We start from the raw sequence: 22,732 nt of genomic DNA, 5'->3' as shown, positions 1-22,732 counted from the left end.
TTCCAGAGGTGGGAGAAAAGAGGAATGAAGGAGTGAAGGTGAGCAGAGAGTCTTGATTTTGGCAGTTTAACCATAAGAGGGTTGCAGGCAGATCTTGTGTGACCTGTTAGAATATTTGGGGGACAGAGCCCAGAGAGAGCTGAGGGAGTAAGGCCGGAGAGGAGTCGGTAGAAGACAGAAAGAAAGAAAGAAAAGTTTTTGTCCTCAGGAAGCCGGTATATGTCAGGAAGGATTGCATTTCAAATTTGCTATTCGTTTTTTATTGCTAAACACTCACCGAGTTTCAGTCTCTTTGAGTTTCCCAGCCTCATCATCAGCCAAAGTCTGCCTTTTGCAGAATAATTTTTAAAGCTGGACTCGATAGGCAGATGTCACCTTGAAATCGTCAACAGACTCTGGCCATTTCTTGCTGCTACTTATCCTTACTTACCGAGGACAATATTGCGGACAAAGCTCTACTTTGGACCTGAGAACATGCATCACAGCTGACATTGTTCAGGCCAAACTTCTGAAGATCGCTAGCATTTCCAAAGAGAACGTAAAGACTCAGGGCATTCTCTTGTCCCACCACCAACATATTGCAGGTTTCTGACCCCCCCCCCCCCTCCCCACCCCCCTCCCTAAATTATAATTCTCGTGTTGTACTATCAGCACTTTCATTAATCTGTCTCACTCCAGCCTCACTTAGTCAAACTCATTCTCTTCCACCAATGCACTCCTTGTTTATCTCCATAAATATCGGTTGACAGAAAGACTCATAGTGTATCTGTAATAGACTCATAGAATCAGGAATATCATGGGAGATTCCAATAATCTGGAAGGCCTTGGTTTCCACGGCGTCAAGCTGAGCAAGGTGTAAGGCAGGAGCATCAGCTCAGAGAAGAGAGCTGTACTCCATCAAGCTGCGGATGTAGAACTTGTAAGTGGATAGGCGTTAAGGTGTGCCAAAGAAGGACTTTGTACAACACAGGATGCCCAGTCAACGCTGCCATTGGAGGCCAACTTTAAATTGTAGTTTGCCTAATAAAGACCATGGCTGATTGTGAGACCCAGAAGTTTGAATGACTGCTCTTCCTCAAGGGGATTGTTCAGAAAGTAGATGGGAGGGTTGTCCAGTCGGTCTTTTCGGAGAGACATAGTAAGAGTGTGAGATTTGTCAGGATTGAAAGACATGTTCCACTTGTTTGACCAGTCTGTGATTTTGTCCAGGTCTGCAGAGAGTGAGGAGGCTGCAGACTGCCGATCTGAGGGATGACGATTAGAGCGGCAGAGAGTGAAGTCATCAGCAAAGAGATAGAGGATTTTCAAGAGAGTTACAGAGACCATTGATGAAGACCAGAAAAAGCACAGGGCCCAGAACACTGCCTTGGGGAAATCCAGCCTGAACAGGAAGGGGAGATGAGAGAAACCCATTCACGACCACACGTTGACTATGACTAGAGAGGACGTCCGCAAGCCATGCGTGGAGATTTCCATGGATACCATAGGAGGAGAGTTTGGTGAGCAGAGCGGGGTGCCAGACCGTATCGAAGGCACGTGATATGTCAAGGGAGACAGCTCTAATTTCCTGTTTGGCATTGAGGACAATTCTTTGATCCAATATGGCTGCCAGACCATGTGAGCGATGACATCATAAATTTATATTGTCTAATATAATTGTTGCATAGATCACGCTCAATAAATTTCAAACTGATCAGACTAAGAGTTGTCCCTGTCAAATTATGACGTCATAATTAAGGCACCAATGACGTCATTGTTAACAACACTTCTTCCCCATATGGAGTTCTCTACAATGAGCCATGTTACAATTTTTCCATGGAACAGTTTTGGAGATGGAGGTGCAACGTTTTTTTCGGTTTTTACAAGATGGCACCTGTACCACGTGACCTATGACATCATAATTATCAATAAATACTCGACAGGAAGGGGCGCTACTCTGGTAAAATTTCATGTCAATCGGACCAACGGTTGCCAAGAAAATTAATTTTAAAAAGCAGACACGCACATTTGTACGTACGCAACCGAATGCCTTACCCTGCTTTTCGCTTCGCAAGCGCAGGGTAATAATACATAAAATGTCATAGCCCACATAATTTTAGTAATTTTACTGTCCAGAGTTAAAGGCCATCAGTCGGCCATCTTTGGTCGGATTACAAAACTAAATATTCTGCATATGTATAATCTCATGTATTGTCTTGGTGCCAAGTTTGAATAAAATTGGTCCATGCATGTCGAGAAATGGTTGGGGACACATTTAAGTAACAAAATGGCCACCAATCAGTCATCTTGGATCTGATCTTGAAAAAATGACATGCATATGTTTCCCATCATTCATTATGTGTATACCAAGTTTGAACAACATCGGTAAATGCATATCCGAGGAATGGTTGAGCACGTGGTCAATATCAGGTTTTTTACAACAAAAATTGCCGCCAGTCAGCCATCTTTGATCATTTTGCGGAGCAAAATGTTGTGCATATGTATTGTATATGTGTATACCATCATGTATTGTGTTTGTACCAAGTATGAACAAAATCGGTCCATACAACTCTGAGATATGGTTGCGGATGTACACACACACGGACGGATGGACGGACAGACGAGATCCAATCAATAAGCCCCTGTTTCGGACTAAGTCCAATGGGGGCTAATAATAATAATCATCATCTTGTGTCAAATTTACTTTTCTGCTTTTCTACTGTTCCTAGATTTCCTTCACCTCCTATACAAGTTCTTTCATATGTCGTACTTGATCTTCAATTCTTACTATTATTTTTTGTTTATGCTCCTTCACCCTCTGTTTCATTTTGTCCATGAGCTGAGACATCTGTATGTATGTACAAATGTCAGAAACAAAATGTAAACGATTTTAGATTGTCGCTTTGTATCCACCAATAATATATTGTGACTTGCTCCATGAATTTGTTACTTTCATCAGTGCTTGGATTGAATTTCACAAAGCTACAACGCATTCCCATTTAATTTTCATGATTAGTTCAGCAATGATTGACTTCATGTGAGTGCATCTGCGTTTGTCTATGTTTGTTCAAATCAGATGATCATTCCAGAGTCATCCTTCAGCCCGTTGATGGAAACAGCAACTCGGATTACATCAACGCCAGCTACATTGATGTGGGTACTTCTCCTACGCATGCGGATAAAATCCAGAGATTATGTCTATATTTATTTTTTTTCATGAGGGTTTTTGATGCAAAAATGTCCTTCTTAATAAATTACATTGTAATAAAATTAGATTATAGTTATCATTATTTTTCATTATTGTTCATATCAATAGATAGCTTAACAGTAGCACAATTGCCTGGAGCTGAATTTTCTTTCTGCTTCAATTACCAATGGATTCTAATCTGAATAAAACTTCCGTCTCGTGTAGTTCCGGTGAGGAGGAAGAGTGAGGTGGGGGTTGGGGAGGGGGCAGCCATCAACAAGTCCGCTGCCATTTGGAAGACGTGATAAGCTGGCAGTGCTGTGTGTAATCTAGATGGTAATAATCCCATGGTATTTTCACCTCTGTGGGGGCAGGAGGGCTGTGGGTGGGTTGGAAGTGGTGGAGTACCTGAGCTGCATTTGAAATTCCCATCATAGATCGAATAAAAGAAAGGTTGACCACCTTCCATCATTATGACAGCACTTGCTCTATAAACCATGGTGCTATCCAATTGAGGCTTCATGAATGGCCACCAATTGTAAATTATACTATATGGTCTTTTAATCATTTTAAAAGTGAAATATTTGGAATAATTCTCCATTATGGGAAAAAAATTGTTGTTTGTTTCTCTCTTTCCACACCTGCATGATGATGTATTTCCCTTTTATGATTCAGGTCCTTTTCGCCCTTGCCTCTTTTACAGGGCTATCAAAAGCCACGGCAATACATCGCCACTCAAGGTAACCGACTGATCTTTTTTGACACCAATAGGTAATTTTAAATCCTCAACTGATCAAAGAGCTTTAGTTAAACACGCACTCTTCAATAAAGCACTCTGGTTTGAGGTCACCGTGATTCTCAAACATGATGCCGAATCCCTAGGTCGCACGGCCCTAATTCATGCCAAGTCCTTAATTAGGCTGGCTCCCTTATCTGCCACCTTGCACCGGCCATTTCAAAATGCTCACGGAGATTTAACACTAATTAAACTATACGCTAACGCACACGCAAAGAATGGTTTCATCTGATTGTCGATCTCCCTTGTGGCCACAAACTGTCTTAGTTGAACCTTTCATGACAACTAATTAGACCAATGGCCATACAATCTGAAATGAACATGTGGGCAGAAACATGCTGTGCCAGGCTGGGTTTATGGAAGTAGCCAAAGTCCTTACAAATCAGATGTCAAAATCAAAAGATTGTGTACACGGTGTGACTGCAAGTACAACTTGCAGGTGGTACGTGCTGTCGTCCTTTGTGTATTTGTTTTGGCCCAAAGGCTTCAGCGAAATATCTGATATAGGCCTGAAACCTCCCCGTTGGAATGGGAATGGCACAGGAAGTAACCGAATGAATGGGCATTGAGAGCGAGAAATGAATGCATCTTTCAGACGGTGGAAAAACAGCAACACTGAGTGTGGGAAAGAGCGCCGAAACGCAATTCAAAAGAGAAATATTGGAATGGAAAATCCGATTCCAGGCGTCTGACACGGCAAAGCATCCACGCTCTTATTAACATCTGCCAACGGGCAGAACAACCCGCTTAATTTCCCCGTTTGACTGATGTTATAGCTTTCTCCAGTGAAAATGCCAGGGTATAAACCATCTTCTGATGCAATTCCTTTTCACTGGACTGTATTTCTAATTTAATTTCTGGCATTTTTAACAAAGTAGCTCCTAGAATAACATTCAATTTCTAACAATTCAGATGGAACAGCCTTGATGGAGGTGGCCAATTCTTTTTAAACTGGACCGCATGGAAGAAAACAAATTGTATTTGCCAATATATTGTAGTATCCAAGGGAAATAAATATCCCATTAAATGAGCATGCTCGAGATGACAATGGTAATCGTTTTAGGCTGAGCCCTAACCGTTATGAGCATTGAAAAACATGGCGACATATTTCTGCCAATCAACCGGTAATTGGAGTTTCATTCGCACTTTATTACCCTGAATTTATTTGTCTGGATGAAATTTCAAGATGAAAACTAGAACAGCACTCAGGGGAGAGCAATACCTTCGCCAGGTGAACAGTTTACGTTATGTATCCCAGAGTAGACCAGAAAATCGCAATACAGAATCGCATTTAATCAAAATCATCCGTCCAAAACTTTTTGAGATATCCTGCTTTGTGTCGTTTTTGGCCCTCTCTCCCAATGGTGAAGAATCACTTAAAAAATAAATAATTCTCATATCCCAATCCAAATTCAGATCTTCACCAAAATCGAATATATTTGTCCTTGTCAGACACCCAACGGCCACACCATGTTTCGTCCAAATCCGTCAACAATTTTTTGAGATATCCCGCTATGTATCGTTTATGGCCCTATCTCCCAATGGTGAAGAATCACTTAAACATTCTAGTAGCCGGATCCGAATCATGATCTTCACCAAAATCTAATCATTTCGTCCTTGTCGCATACGCTGCATCTCTGCCAAATTTTGTCCGAATCCGTCCACAACATTTTGAGATATGTTGTTCACAAACGGACAGACAGACAGACAGACAGACAAACGCACAAACAGACAGACAGGGGTGAAAACATAACCTCCATCCACTTTTGGTGGTGGAGGTAACGAGAATGGAAACACAACATTTCTTCTAGATTTCTGGTGTAGTTATTGTTTTTACAATTGTCTCTCATGCTGTGATGTATCCTGGGAAATTTTACCTGGAAATATGTAGCGGCTCGATGAAATGCGTCTGTTTCTCGTCCAAATCAAATGAAGTGACTTGGAATGTCTTTGTATCATGAGTTTACAATTCTACTTATGATATACATTCAAAAGGATGTTAGGAAACATGATTGTGAACTTCTACTGGAATTACGACATTAGTAGGCAACAAAGAGCACCGCCACGCAGTATATGACATTCAGACCGAACATAAGCCAGACTCGGTGGTGTCATGGTTAGAGCGTCTGCTCTGAGTCTTTTTTATGTTGAAGGCTCCAGTCACGGACTGTATAGCCCTCATCAAGGTGAGGCCTTAAATAAAAGAGAAGAAAAGTGTATGATGTTTGTTTCAAAGAAAGAGAGGTTGAAGCTAGCCCGGTAGCTCTAGTTTGAGTGAGTCAGAAAGAACCACCTTTGGAGGCCATTTTTCCCCACAGAGCAGGGGTTGGCCTTTTTCGGGCACCGTGGTCCCCTTTTTGTCCCCCGTCGCTCAGCGGAGCGAAAGGGGGACTATGGCTTTCTCCTCAGTCCGTGTGTCCGTCCGTCCGTCCGTACGTGCGTGTGTGCATGCGTGTGTGCGGGCGTGCGTGCGGGCGTGCATGCGTAAGCGAAGGACCGCATTCGAATTTGGTGTGGGTGCAACCCACGTCAAAATCCAAGATGGCCGCCGCCATGTATGTCTGATGCCATGTATGTCTGAACCTTGTAACCTGCATATCTTGAAAAATAAGCGAAGTACCAACTTCTAATCTGGTGTGTGGGTGTATCTTGGCATAAGGAAGAACGATATTGAAAATTGGGTCGCCATGTCAAAATCCAAGATGGCCGCCGCCATGTATGTCCGAACCTTGTGAGATGAATATCTTGAAACATAAGCGAAGTACCAACTTCTAATTTGGTGGGTGGGTGCATCTCGGCATAAGGAAGAACGCTATTGAAAATTGGGTCGCCACGTCAAAATCCAAGATGGCCGCCACCATATATATATCTGAACCTTGTGAGCGAAATATCTTGAAAAATAAGCGAAGTACCAACTTCTAATCTGGTGTGTGGGTGTATCTTGGCATAAGGAAGAACGATATTGAAAATTGGGTCGCCATGTCAAAATCCAAGATGGCCGCCGCCATGTATGTCCGAACCTTGTGAGATGAATATCTTGAAACATAAGCGAAGTACCAACTTCTAATTTGGTGGGTGGGTGCATCTCGGCATAAGGAAGAACGCTATTGAAAATTGGGTCGCCACGTCAAAATCCAAGATGGCCGCCACCATATATATATCTGAACCTTGTGAGCGAAATATCTTGAAAAATAAGCGAAGTACCAACTTCTAATCTGGTGTGTGGGTGTATCTTGGCATAAGGAAGAACGATATTGAAAATTGGGTCGCCATGTCAAAATCCAAGATGGCCGCCGCCATGTATGTCCGAACCTTGTGAGATGAATATCTTGAAACATAAGCGAAGTACCAACTTCTAATTTGGTGGGTGGGTGCATCTCGGCATAAGGAAGAACGCTATTGAAAATTGGGTCGCCACGTCAAAATCCAAGATGGCCGCCACCATATATATATCTGAACCTTGTGAGCGAAATATCTTGAAAAATAAGCGAAGTACCAACTTCTAATCTGGTGTGTGGGTGTATCTTGGCATAAGGAAGAAGGCTATTGAAAATTGCGTCGCCATGTCAAAATCCAAGATGGCCGCCGCCATGTATGTCCAAACCTTGTGAGATGAATATCTTGAAAAATAAGCGAAGTACCAACTTCTAATTTGGTGCGTGGGTGTATCTCGCCATAAGGAAGAACGCTATTGAAAATTGGGTCGCCACGTCAAAATCCAAGATGGCCGCCGCCATGTATGTCTGAATCTTGTGAGAAGAATATCTTGAAAGATAAGCGAAGTACCAACTTCTAATTTGGTGTGTGGGTGTATCTCGGCATAAGGAAGACCGCTATTGTAAAGTGGGTCGCCACGTCAAAATCCAAGATGGCCGCCTCCATGTTTGTCTGACCCTTGTGAGCGAAATATCTTGAAAAATAAGCGAAGTACCTTTTGGTGTGTGGGTGTATCTAGGCATAAGGAAGAACGCTATTGAAAATTGGGTCGCCACGTCAAAATCCAAGATGGCCGCCTCCATGTTTGTCTGACCCTTGTGAGCGAAATATCATGTAGCATGTTTTCTGCGTCTTCCACTTTGTCAACTCACATCACTTTCCCGACAGGGGACCGAGGCGTAACGCTTGTTGAAGCAATGTTTTATGGCCGGATGCCCTTCCTGCCACCAACCCTGTTAGTCGCCTTTTGCGAAGCGCAGGGAATTACTAGTGAACTGGTATTCAATTTGTCGACCTTGGAAGGATGATAGGCTGAGTCAACCCCCTGGCGTTAATTCAGCGATCGACCGGGATTCGAACCTAGGATCCTAGGATCCCAAGTCAACACCCTAACCGCTAAGCCAACACCAGGCTGTGAGTGAGACAGAAAGGAAGACCAGCAATCCTGACACCGACAGTATAAGTTGGTTCCGGGCACCACTTTAACGCTCCTAAATCCGAACAGTAGTACTACCCTGAGCAGTTCCTGTCTTTAACCTACTACCTAAAAAAAACCTTGGTGGGTGGTGGTGGCATCCCTAGCCGAGTCAGGCCAAAGACATTAAAGGTGGTATGTGCTACGTCCTTGCTTGATGCTCACCGTTTAAAAACAATAGAGCCCAGACAAAAAACTATAGGTTATATGTTGGTAACCATTGTGCAGGCCTGATGGACCTAATAGCCTCCTCCTGTGTAGCAGTTCCTTGTAAGGGAACTCATATTTATCCCAGTGTCTTGAACCATGTGTTCAGTTGGGATCAACAAACAGGCCAACCATTAGTTAAGCTGGAAACTGTTTGTAACACTGAAAAATACACAAATTATTAAAAAGAAGAAAAATTTCAACAGCAAAAAGTAACAAATTATTAATCACCATCTGCAGTCGGTTTGCTTTTAGATGTGTCATATCTTAATATGTTTTGCCATTATGCATGCCTTGTCATAGGGCCGATACAGGAGACGGTGTTCGATTTCTGGCGCATGATTTGGCAGGAGAAGTCTGCCAGCATTGTCATGGTGACCAACCTTGTGGAAGTTGGAAGGGTGAGTTCGTTTTACCGTTTCATGACATCCTCAGAGGCTTTTTGCCCAGCTGTCTGACACCATTTGTGGGTCACTCCCAAAGTGGCCACCCTTCAGCTTGTTTCCTGAGGGCCACATGCAGCTACTGATGAAAACGCAATTAATGGCTTTACCTTCCAATTTATATTCGTCTCACCTCTCTCAAATAGTCCTTTGATTGGTTTAAAGTTTGTGTCGAAGTTCCCTCGTTTTCCCTTAACACTTTGAAAAACTAATGCATTCAATTTCACGGCGCTGACCCCTTGTGATCCTTAATTTTACCTCATACAATTTCTCTTGGGGCGTCTTCCTTTGTAAATCGTACCGAAATGATTTCAGAAATTTAATTGGAATTTTTGCCTTTAATTTTCAGCCCTCCATTGCCATTTATTCCCTCACAAATTATTTTCTTCTTCTTTTTCATCCATTCCATGCTGTCATTGTGCCATCGGCAATGTTCTTCCAATCCTGTAAATGACAAACAACTAGGTATATGGTTCACCCTATATCAGCTTCCTTTTCCTTCAAAAATCACCTCTAATGCTGGGATGTGTTTAGAAAGCAACAGCTATTGGCCAAAGGGTGTTAAAAATGTCATTTGTCTTTTCTAGGTTGCCAATGAAACTCTGGAGTCTGTAAAGTGGGCCTGGCTTTAAAAATTATAAAGTTCCTTCAACCTGGCATTGATATAATCAGATCTGCTGATGCTGTAAAATGTCCACATCCCTTTTGGGAATTAATGGTCACTCACCTTTGGATTTGTTGCTGCTTCTCTCTCAATGGATGGATGCCCTAATTCTTAAACGAAAGTTCAAGGCTGTGTCTCATGGGCACATTCCAGGCCTCCATCACAGTCTGACCCCTCGTCCTGATCGCTAAGCTTTCTGCTTGTGGCATTCATGACCACCTTAACTCCTGGCTCACTGACTTCGTCAGCATATAGCTCGCATCGGATCCTTTCTTCTCCTCTTCGAGTAGAGACTGGTGTGCTCCAAAGCAATGTCTTGGGCCCACTTTTGATTCTCTCTCTTTCTGTTTTTATGCCTCCGCCGACGGAGGCATTATGGTTTTGGGTTGACCGTCCTTCCGTCTGTCCGTCCGTCCGCTCGTCTGTCTGGGCTAAACCTCGTTTTTCTCAGCAACCATATGTCCGATTGAGACAAAACTTTCAGAGTAAGAGTGACACCCATGCAGAATGTTTTTATGATAATTGTGACGTCATAGGTCACGTGGTATGGCAGCCATCTTGGATTAAAAGCAAATAATTAAAAAACGATATCTCAGAAACTGCTGAATGGAAAAATTTGAAACTTGGCACATTGTCAAGTCCTCCCAATGGAGAGCAAAAGCATGATAATGATGACATCATAGGTGAAGTGGTATACCAGCCAAAAATGTTTTAATCGAATTCCATATCCTAAAAATCTGAAATTGCATGCACATTCCGAATGAAATTGCATCATGATCTATGACCCATTTGTATTGAAATATTAATTTTATGACATCATAGGTCACATGGTTTGGCAGCCATTTTGGATTGAAGGAAAATAATAAATAATTATATCTCTGAAACCGCTCACCCTATCGATGAAAATTTTTACAAATATCATCCAACAGCACTGTTGCATATAGTTTGAAAATGATGATGTCATAGGTCACGTGGTTTGGCAGCCATCTTGGATAGAAAAACGAACCTCATCCCATCAACACGAAACTTCACAAACGTGATCCACTACCCATACATATGCAAAGTGATGGCATCTACCCGTTGTGGGACTATGTGGAGGCATATTGGTAACACAATTGCCATTGTTCTAGTTCTCTCTGTCTTTTCTCTCTTTCTCTCTTTCTCTCTTTCTCTCTTTCTCTCTCTCTCTCTCTCTCTCTCTCTCTCTCTCTCTCTCTCTCTCTCTCTCTCTCTCTCTCTCTTTCTCTCTCTCTCTCTCTCTCTCTTTCTCTTTCTCTTTCTCTTTCTCTCGCTCTCGCTCTCGCTCTCGCTCTCGCTCTCTCACTCTCTCACTCTCTCGCTCTCTTTCCTATTTGCTCTTTTCTCTTTGTTTACCTGATGCCCCCATTGCCCCACTGTTAATATTTTTCCCATATAGCATTCTGGCATCTGTCGCCTCTCTTCCATGAGCCGATATTTTGCATATTCCATTTAATTATGACATTACACAATTCTCTTTGAAAGATACTTTGGAATTATTGATCCAAAATACAGACAAACCAACTGGTTTCTCTTCACCTGTTGTTCTGTCTGAAGTACAGCATGTTCTAAGATGCGGCATCCTGTTGTTCTTCGCCAGTGCGGAATGTTTAGTCAGATGCGACTTCATAGGGGAACAACTCTGTGATGAGACAGCTCATATGTGTAGAAGGTACCAAACTGAGCTATCATGCCATACCTCAATCTACAACACACAGCCTCATGTGTAGGTCTCCCATTCAAGTTTTTATCAATGTCGACTCTGCACGGTCTCTTGTGTCTGACCAGAATGAGTGCATTGAAGCTGACAAGGCATTGAATTTGAAAGCATACCTGAAATGCAGCAACTCAGATACACAATAAATCCAAATTGATAAATAAGGCTCGCTCAATGGCAGATTGTAAAGTAATTTGCAGGAATTAGCAGTGTTGCACAGATAGAGCAGCAAGAGCTTCTGCATATATAATATTTGTCTTTCAGACCAGTTTCTTCCTTTTTTAAATGCTTGCAGAGAACACGAGAAAATACCAGAGAATACCAAGCGACCTTTCTGATTGGCTGCCATAACACGGCCCGACCAATTTTATTTGGTTGGCCTCATGAGAAATTACCCCAGGATGGAACAATCGCATTGTGTTTATACAAATGGCTTGAACATTTCACGTTACTTTGGAATATTTTGAAACGAATTTCCTACTCTTCCAATTAAAAAAAATTGTGAAGGCAATGGGAATCATCCGCAAACACGCGTTCAAAGTCATGAGTCATACTCCCCTCATATGTGGCGTATCTTTTAATAATGAAACGAGTGCATTAAAACTTTATCATCTTGACTGGGTGTAACTTTTCCTTTCAAAATATAGCACGGCAATCTGATTAGCACCATTATTACCCTCGCCAGAGGAGAGGGTAATAATAATAATAATAATAATGCATTTATTTTATATAGCGCTTTTCAGGAAGCCCAAAGACGCTTTGACAGAGTGCAAAACATAATGCATAGCAAAACATAAAGACAATTGCAAAAAAAAGAAGAATCAATGGGGAAATATTCAAAGCACAAAGGAGGGAGAAGGAGAGGAGATAGTCAGGGGTTAGATGCTGTGGGTTAAATGTTGAATGCAGTGTTGAACAGGTGGGTCTTGAGTGATGTTTTGAATGTGGTGAGTGAGGAGAAGTCTCTAATGGTGTGAGGTAGCGAGTTCCAGAGGGTGGGAGCAGCGATGGAGAAGGCCCTGTCCCCCCAGGATCTAAATTTGGTCCGGATGGGGGGGGGTCAGGAGGTTGGTACCAGCAGAGCGGAGGTTGCGGGTGGGAGTGTGTCTGGAGAGGAGGTCAGCCAGGTAGGATGGGGCCAGGTTATGGAGGGCTTTGTAGGTCAAGAGATTGCATTTGAGTCCGTTTGTTTGTTTGTCTGTTTGTTTGTCTGTCTGTTTGTTTGTCTGTCTGTCTGTTTGTTTGTCTGCACAGAATAAATATGATTTTTTCTGCAACCGTTGGTCCGATTGACAGGAAATTTCCACCATAGGTGCAACTCCACCTGTAGAATTTTTAAAATGATAATCATGACGTCATTGTCATGTGGTATGGGCACCATCTTGGAAAAACCGAAAAACTTTGCACCTCTATCTCCGAAAGCGCCGCATAGAAAAAATTGAGACATGGCTCATTGTAAAGAACTCTCAATGGGGAATAAAATATCTTAATGATGATGTCATAGGTGCCTCCATTATGATGTCATAATTCGACAAGTACAAAACTTCCTCCGATCAAGATTAAATTTATTGAGTGTCATCCAGGGATAAATTGGTGGAGAAAAAAAAATGATGACGTCATCTGTCACGTGGTTCGGCCGCCATCTTGTAAAAACCGAAAAAAATAAATTGCACCTCTATATCTCCGAAAGTGCCGCATAAAACAATTGAGACATGGCTCATTGTTAAGAACTCTCCATGGAGAATAAAATATGTTAATGATGATGTCAGTGGAAAATATTGAATATTTTATATATATGTATTGTCGCGGATCTCTCGAGCCCGTCGACGTACAGCGGGGAGTTAAACCCTTTTCCCCCTTCGAGCTTCGAGTCCACGAGGCCGAGCCACCACTCCCGTAGCGAGCGTATATGTTGAGCCTGGTGTTGGCTTAGCGGTTAGGGTGCCGGCTTGGGATCCTAGGATCCTGGGTTCGAATCCCGGTTGATCGCTGAATTAACGCCAGGGGGGTTGACTCAGCCTGTCATCCTTCCGAGGTCGGCAAATTGAGTACCAGCTTGCTGGGATGAATGATATGGTGTGTACCCCGATTTAGAATAGGTACACCGTATCCCTGCACATCGAAGAGCGTGGCCAAGGGTTGGTGTCAGGAAGAGCATCCGGCCATAAAAACATTGCCTCAAACAGGGAACCATGATTGTCATGGGGCCCGCAAGGCTAACCCCCGCTCTAGCGGGGAAAATGGCCTTAAAACGATCATTCATTCATTCATTCATATATATGTATATGTACATATATGTATATGTACATATATATATATGTATATGTATATATATATATGTATATATATACAGTATATATATATATATATGTATATATATATCTATATATATATGTATATGTATATATATGTATATGTGTGTGTGTATATATATATATTTTTTTTTTTTTTTTTTTTTTTTTTTTTTTGCGGATCTCTCGAGCCAGTCGACGTACAGCAGGGGGTTAAACCCTTTTCCCCCTTCGAGCTTCGAGTCCACGAGGCCAAGCCGCCACTCCCGTAGCGAGCGTGCGGAAGGGTATCGGGTCGAATCCCCACATACCTTTGGTACACACGCCGCCACGAGAACGGGGACTGGACCTCGCACGGGCCATGCTAATCGGATACGCCGAGCGGTTTGCATGTCGCGTGACCCGTGCCGTTAATTCCTATTGAACCCGATTTGAGCGGTTTTATTCGTGCGATGCTAGGCCAATGATGTGAAATGACGTGCACGGTCAAATGGAAGGAAGAACACAGGTTTATTTACAATTATACAGTGATCAGGGTAAAGAGAAGAGACACAGAGCAGATACTTAGTCAATCTTACTTAATCCCTGGACAAGGGCCCACTCACTCATGCAGGGAAAAGAAGGAAGGAAAAGTATGTGCTCCAAATGCGTCCTGGCGCCGTTTGCCCCGGATAGCTCGCCCGGTGTGGCCCTCAAAGTTTTCGCGGCACGTGTGCAGGGAGCCCAGGTAGGAAGGTCGTCGGCATAGGTGGCCCCGGGAGAGACCGTCCTCGCAAGCGCGATTAACCGACAGCAAATCACAGGGCAGGGAGAGTTCGTGCACAGACCACTTAGACAGAAGCTCTGACTATCACACTCACTGGGTCACTGGGGCACTCTCTCTCTGACTGGGTGACTCGGGCACTGAGACTCTCTCCGACTGGTGCGGGGGCACTCTCTGACTCAGCTCTGGGTCACTGTCGACGACTGGGGCACTCTCACTTGAACTGGGTGACTCGGGCACTGAGACTCACTCCGACTGGCGCGGGGGCACTCTCTGACTCACTGCGTGACTCGTCGACTTGTGACTCACTGGGGCACTCTCTCTCTCTGGGTCACTGCTGCGGGGGGCCCGGGGCAGGGTTTTTTAGCCCCGCCCCAGAGTCTTACCCGAATGTTCCAAGCCCCTCCTCTGGCTGCTGTTGTTAGCCACTCCCCTTGAGCTCCGATTGGCTGCTCGCCGCTTACCGGCAACTCCCCTGCAGCTCCTCCTTTGGGCTTGCCAGACTTGTTCCAGGCCTAGCACGTGGCATTCTAGCCCAAGCGAGGCCTACACTTACTGGCCTGCTCAACGCATACAAACACCGGAAAGGAGACTAAGCTTACATTTAATAAGAAATAACTGAACTAAAGCGAGGCTACATGTTGTGGTGCAACTACCTACGAGGGGGGTCATCCTTTATTCTGAAAACCGCAACAATATGTATATTTATATATATGTATATGTATGTAAATGTATATGTATATATGTATATGTATATATATATGTGTATATATGTGTGTGTATATATATATATATATATATATATATATATATATATATATATATATATATATACAGTATATATATATATATATATATATATATATATATATATATATATATATATATATATACATATATATATATATATATACATACATATATATATTTATTTGTTTATTATTTATATTTATATTTACATAAAAGAAAGTTTTTGTTTGTTTATTTGTCTGTTTGTTTGTTTGTTTGTTTGTTTGTCTGCGCACACTAATCTCCTGAATGGTGAAAGATAGGAGGAAACCTCTGATACAAAAAATGTCGGGATGGGCCCCAGGAAGGTTATACGCTAGATGGTGAAGCCGGTTGAGGCCACCTCGGCCGGGCTGGGCCCATTTTGCAATTAAAAGCTGAGCTGAATTATAGTAGTGAATCTTCTATGGCCGTGAGTAAAAGCTGAATTATCGTAGTAAATTCATTCAAAAAGAACCAAAAATGTCGGGACGGGCCCCGGGAAGGTTATAGGCTAGGTGGTGAGGCCGGTTGAGGCCGCTTCGGCCGGGCTGGGCCCATTTTACAATTAAAAGCTGAGCTAAATTATAGTAGTCAATCTTCTGTGGCCACGAGTAAAAGCTGAATTATAGTAGTAAATTCATTAAAATAAAATAAAACTTAAAATGTCGGAACGAGCCCCGGGAAGGTTATAGGCTAGGTGGGGGAAGGGGAGGGGAGGGGGGAGGCAGGAGGGGAAGGGGAGTAGCTCACGTTTCTGAGTGAATGTGGCTCACGTTTCTGAGTTAAGTGTGATCCCGATCAGGAAGAAGAAGAAGCCGTACTACCAAATTCGTACACTTCTGGAATTGTTTGATTTATTTTTATTAAAATGTCTGGTAATTGTTTTGTATTTATTTATGTGAATGTGTACATGTATATAACTGTCATTAATTTAAAAAGCCTTCGGCACTATCGAGCGATATATTATTATTATTATTATTTTTTTTGCCTAAAACACTACCAGGCAATCACTGATGAACCCTCTGAAAGTTTGATGAAGATCCGTTCAGCCATCTCTGAATAAAATGCGGACACAAAAACTGGACACACACACACACAGACAATTCACGTTTATATATATATATATAGAGAGAGAAGACGACATGCATCTCAGCCAGCACCAACCCGTATTCTAAAAAATTACTACTATTGTAGGCCAATTTTACTCCTATAATTCAGGACAAAGGAACCCAAGGACACAGACTGCTGCCTCGAAGAGAAATTGTACAAAGTTGGCAAGTCAAAGCCTCAGAGGGAAAGAATGTTTTGCAAGGTCAAACATGTGATATGGTCAGCAGTTTATATGCTAGCCAGACAGTCAGACGCCAATGAAATTAGGTCACAGTGTGTCGCTGCTGTCACCATCAGCATATGGAATTCAATGAAATCCCCCACAACCTTCCCTTTAATAAACATCTTAACTTTAATAAACATGTAAAAAGAAGAGATTTATTGTCACCCATGAACCACTAGGGTTTCCATAGAAGTATTCTCATGTATCCTCGATCCACCTTTAACCTCACAAAGTGAGTGAAGAACCCTTCTTTCGTCAAGGAAACTCACTCGTGCAATGGGGTGCAGCCAAGCCCCTCCTTTATGAAGCGGGGTCGGTGAATCGGAGAAGAAAGACAAGTACCTCCATGCTCCCTTTCCCCTTAAAAAGCTTTGTAGACCTTCAGAGAAAGAGAAAATTTCCGTTACAAGGCAACAATTTAAACATAAAGTGTACTAAATATAGAGATATAAATGATTATTCATTCACATATGTAATTTATAAATGATTAATAAGTAAATCTTGGCCTCCACCATATAATTTTGAGGCTATGTAAAAGGATTGCAGTGTAACTGGAGGCAGTCATTTGAAAAGCATGTGGGCAGAACAGTCTCATAACACTCAAAGCCCCATTAAATATGCAGGGTCTTTTAAAATTCCATACAAGTGTATTAGTAGCAGGCTTCTCTGCCTTTATTTGAAGTGAAGTGTTAATAACTTTTTGGCTATAAAGGCAGTATAATACTTTTGAAAATACAGTGGCGACCATAGACCCCTTTATTAAAACACAAGACACCCTTCTCGAAGCTTTTCCCTTTTTAGGATTCGCGCCTGACAAGCCTGACATTACACAATCTTCGTCACTCACGCTCGCTTGAGTCGGAATCATGAGCTTGCTCCAGAGCTGTTCTCAGTTCACGCATGGTTTGTGAAGTCAACTCTTGGATTCGGGTTATCGTGCCGGCTGTGCAAGATTTAGCTAACTCAGGGTCAGGGGTTGAGCAAGGCGGAGTGGGAAGAGGGAGGTGGCAGGTCTTGGAACCTCGCATCGTTCTTGTACAGGGGTGAATGGAGTGGCAGTTCTCGTACGGGGATGTCTCGTGCCTCTTCCTCCTCACCCTGGACCACCATGTATTGTTCCCCTGTACCTACATTGCAAAACTTACTGATACACACACGGATCAGAACTCTTAAGCATCCAATACCAATGATGATCGTGATGAGGAGTCCCACAGCCACCATCAACCAATGAACTATCCTTGATCCCCATCCTCCGAAGATGCCTGCCAACCAGGCACCTATTCTCCACCTCTCTCTGTCCAATCTCTCATCCTTCAAATTGGTACTTATCTCCCTCATCTTCTTGATGGTGGCCTGCACTCCCTGTGTCGGGTCTGGAATCCAAGCACAACATCTACCTTCCACAATTCAGCAAACGCCCCCCTTATCTGCTAAAAGTAAGTCAAGTGCCACTCTGTTCTGCATTATCATCATTCTCATCTTCACCACAGCATTCAACAATACATGATCTGCTGCCATTGACTCATTGGCCACCCTCTCCAACACAGATGCCAACTTATCTATTCGATAACTGTACATCACCGTACCTGCTCCTGGAAAGAAAAAGCTTAGTGCCTTCTCCCATCCTGACCCATGCAATGTCATTTGGCCATCCGCATCCCATGATGCCCTCTTTTGTCTAATCTGTCCGGCCTTCACATTATATACCCTTCTTCCTTGAAGTGTATTTGAGGGACTATGTATGCTAACTAGCAAGTCCCTACCCAACCTCGCGGCAGGTATGGGTAGGCCTTATTCCCACACACGAACATTGTCCCACGGGGTCCAACCCTAGAGCTTGCTATGCATTGTCCATTCCCCCCCCCATGCCCCCCCCCCCAACTTCATACTACAATGGGTCCATCATTTAGTAATAGGATTAGTAATTTAGTAATAGCCGCGAATTACCCTATTCAGGGTCCTCTGGCATGTTGAGTTTCCCATAATGTGGCTTGAATAGTTTTTATATCCCAGGCTCTCTAAACAAACGGGTCCTTCCTCTTCACTCACCAGATGTATGGCCCTGGGCATCTGCTCCTGTTGGGTCTTGGATGGCATCCTCCTGTCTTTCAGCACTGGGCATACCTCCTCCTCATCCCTCGCTCCTCTCGTGGTCTTAATCTCTAAGCAAGAAGGCCCACTAAGGGTGTTATCTCCGAGGGAATACCTACTCATGCCGTTCTTGTTCTTCCAACAAATCTGAGTCATAGGGAGAGGAATTGCCCTCATGGTGGGCAGCGAGTCTGGATTTTGTGAATTTAACGAGGAGGGCATTGCGTACTTGAAGATCGCATGTATCCTGGTTGCATTAGGGTCAGACCCTGAGCTGACCCTGAGGGTCTGACCCTGAGGAGGGTCAGAGGGCCTTGAGGTTGCATTAGGAGTAAGTACGACCAGAGGAGAGATAGTAAAAGACAAAGGGGCCCGTCAACCTGCCTGTGACGTGAGAGCAACAGGCCTTCTGCTTTGGCTTTGTCGTGGTGTATTTTAAAAATGTTGAGAGCTTTACATGCCATAGATTCCAGTTGGTGATGCTGGTGTGCCAGCCCATAGGAGTTCGCAATACTCCATTGAACTAAGGAAAATACATTTTAGTTTGTGAATTGTTTTCATTTTACATGGAAAATATTTTAATAACAGTGTAATGCGTCAATTTCACAAGAAAGATTAATTTTTTTTGTATACAGAATCGAGGCTCGCGAAAGAGCTAACACATTGAACATGAAAACATGCACAGACACACAAAACATGCAATGAAGGGAGCAGGAGAAAAGAGGTTGAGAGAGGGAAGCACACAAGCACAACAACAGAAGAGAACAGGGACACCGGTAGATCTGTGGAAGGGGGAGGGCTGGGGGAGGAGGGAGGGATACATGGTACAAAGCAAATTAACACTTCAAGGGACCCCAGGAAAGAAGCTGCGGATTCAAAGAGGCGGATTTGGGGCGTTTTAACGGGGGTAGAAAAGATCAAGGTTTTGGATGTTCTTTTTGGATGGGGGAAGATAAGAGATGGTGGTGAACAGCTGATTTAAAGACCTGGAGGGAGGAGAGGGATTGAAGAGAGTGAGGGAGTTTGTTCCAGAGGCGGGAGAAAAGAGGAATGAAGGAGTGAAATTAAACATTAAATAAAAATGAAATGTAATTAATAAAGAAATTAATAATTAATAAGTGAAAGAAATGTAATTAAATAACATTGTACCGCATTCATTGAACTAGAATGGCACTCGGTAGACTGCATACCTCCGCCAGGCTGACTAGTTTACATTTTGTATCCCACTGATAGGCCGGATCTGTAGTCAGACGTTCACTAAAATCTAAATGGCTTGGTCTTGTCACATACCCAACTCATCTACCAAGTTTTGTCATAATCCATCAACTTTTTGACATATCGTGCAATATGTCGTTTTTGGCCCCATTTCTCGATGGTGAAGAATCCCTTAAAAAATATGGGATCTGGATCTTCACCTAAATCTTATAATTTCGTTCTTGGCACACACCCAAGCTCTCCACCAAGTTTCGTCTGAATCCGTGCATAACTTTTTGAGATATCCTGCTATATGTTGGTTTTAGCCCGATCTCTCATTTTAGTCCTGCAAAGGACTATACAGCCATCACACAATGCTTGGTGAGCACGCCAATGAAGGGAAGAGATTCGTCGAAAGCGACGACTCACACCATCATCATCATATAACCAAGGACAGGCCTCTCAATCAATACATTCACAATGGTGGTGAGTAATTGATAAGCTGGGATATTATATTTTTTACACCAGTTTAGTATTGTTTCTCAGACTATTCGAAACTCTCTTGTATATGCACTGTTCATGAAAGGTTATTAAAAATAATTATGTTACATTACGACACAAATGGTGTTATAAAAGATAACGTTTCCTGGTGGGCATTCCCATTGGAGCACTTAGCTTATGAGTTATGATGCTTTTCCCAGATTCAAATCCTGCATTACAGGACATGGATATGATTTGCTCATTTTCTCCAGGTGTGGGATCCGGGGCCAAGTGATGGAACAAGTTCTGGGAAGCCCATCAGGGAAACATGCCACCCATAAATGGAAAAGCTGCCGATTTGTCTCACTATTGACAGTAATTGTGCAATTGGAGTATCAAAGTAACAGATATTCCCTTAGATTTGGACACAGAAAGAGGGTTTTGGTGGGGGTAACAAGGCCCTATAGAAGAGAAAGAAAACCAACAGAAAGCAGATAGACTGCGCTCGCTATCTCTGCCATTCATAGTTGGCATTATGCCATAGGATTAATCAATGAATTCTCTGTTTGCTTTAATTCATAGCTCATCATCTTAATGGTAATAGGGTGCTGTCTATTCCAATACCTTGCTATATTTTAAACGAGACATTTAATCGAATGTTCATCAAAAGATACTAGTCAAACGGAATGAAACTATCTAACTTGATTGTTTGAATTGTTCTGAACCTCATACATGTATGTATATATGTAAGTTAGGGATATTGTGGGAGTGGGTTGATTTTTTTTATAGCGGTGTGTATTTCACTTCACTGATTTTTGGGATAGGCAGATCATTGTATGTGGGTTATGGAATCACCTTGTTTTGTGTTCTGTATGAAATGTGCTCACTGTACACTGTTTGTTTGTCCTATGGGTGTCAATACTCAAAAACACAAATTCACAATCATGGTCAAAACAGCATACATTTGTTCATTCCTGGGGGTATAAAGGCAGGTATCGTTGAGGAATATTGCCCAGTACACCATTCGACCAACAATGCGTACACGACGTCGCTTAACAGACGAGGAGCGCCAACTAGCCATAGCCCGCCTGCGTGTCGGCAATTGGCAGTCTGATGTCGCCGTCGAATTTGGCGTGTCACAGAGTGTCATCAGCAGGCTGGCTACGAAGCATACAGCCACTGGCAGCGTTCGGAATCGACCCAGTCATGGAGCTCCACATGTCACCGATCGGAACGACGACCAGTACCTGAGGACCTACGCTCTCCGGCACCGAGATGTGAGCACTCTGCAGCTTCATTCACGTTTGCGAGAGGCCAGGGGTACCAGGTTGTCCAGACAAACCATCCGCAACCGACTCCACCGCTTTGGGTTGAATGCTAGACATCCGTTGCAGGTGACGCCACTGACGGCAAGACACCGTGTTAACCGTTTGCAGTGGGCACAAGACCACGTCACCTGGACCATGCAGCAGTGGTCATCGTCCGTCCTGTTCACTGATGAATCCCGGATCACCCTGCACAGAAAAGATGGCCGCCGACGTCACTGGAGACGGCGAGGTGAACGTTAGGCCGAGGTCAACATGGTCCCGAGGCACCGCTTTGGAGGAGGTGGCGTAACAGTCTGGGCAGGCGTCGCCAGTCAGCGCAAAACAGAACTGGTGTTTGTAGATGGGACAGTTACTGGCCGTTCTTACCTGCGGAACATCATAGACCCCATCATCATCCCTCAGTACACTCAACGTACCCCAGATTTCATCTTCATGGATGACAACGCGCCTCATCACCGAGCCAGAATCGTCACAGCTCGTCTTCAGGAAGTCGGGGTTCCTCACATGGAGTGGCCAGCCTTGTCACCCGACCTGAACCCAATCGAGCATGTCTGGGCCCAACTGAAGCAGCGCCTGGATGCACGTGCTGCGCCACCACGTGACCTATCTGAACTCAGCGCGGCGCTGGTGGAGGAGTGGAACACACTTCCGCAGATCAACATCATGAGACCGGTGAGGAGTATGAGGAGTCGGTGTTAAGCGCTGATTGATGCGAATGGTGGGAACACACGCTACTGAAATCCTGAATTTGTGGTTTTGGGGGTATCACCCATATGACGTGATTTGTTGTAACCAATAAATATTGAAATCAAGAATGCTGTGTTTTTTCACACTCATTAATAATCACAGAATTAGGACCAACAACTTTTTTCAACATAATTAATACACAAAAGCAACCACACCGAAGAACCTGCCAATATCCGTAACTTATTGTGAGTAGTATATATATATTGTTACGTTTATATGGGGTAGGCAATGGATTACCTTCGGGCCAGGTAGGATTGTATAGGGTAGTGTGCTCCGTATCTGGTGTAGCCACCTTGATGTACACGTCAGGCC

The 22,732-nt window shown here is 43.3% G+C and overlaps 1 protein-coding gene across 1 annotated transcript in view; it reads left to right on the top strand.

The window, feature by feature from the left end:
- PTPRK (protein tyrosine phosphatase receptor type K) overlaps window positions 1–22,732 on the top strand; it is a 455,725-nt gene that overhangs the window by 311,789 nt on the left and 121,204 nt on the right. The window contains exons 21-23 of the mRNA XM_078772597.1: window positions 3,056–3,132; window positions 3,870–3,906; window positions 8,884–8,981. Coding sequence (XP_078628723.1) covers window positions 3,056–3,132; window positions 3,870–3,906; window positions 8,884–8,981 — 212 coding nt within the window. The remainder of the gene's footprint in view (window positions 1–3,055; window positions 3,133–3,869; window positions 3,907–8,883; window positions 8,982–22,732) is intronic.

Source organism: Myxine glutinosa, chromosome 2, assembly GCF_964187855.1.
Source record: "Myxine glutinosa chromosome 2, kmMyxGlut1.1, whole genome shotgun sequence".
Taxonomy (NCBI): Eukaryota; Metazoa; Chordata; class Myxini; order Myxiniformes; family Myxinidae; genus Myxine; species Myxine glutinosa.
The sequence above is the reverse complement of the archived record's forward strand: the minus strand, read 5'-3'. Positions and strand labels throughout refer to the sequence as shown.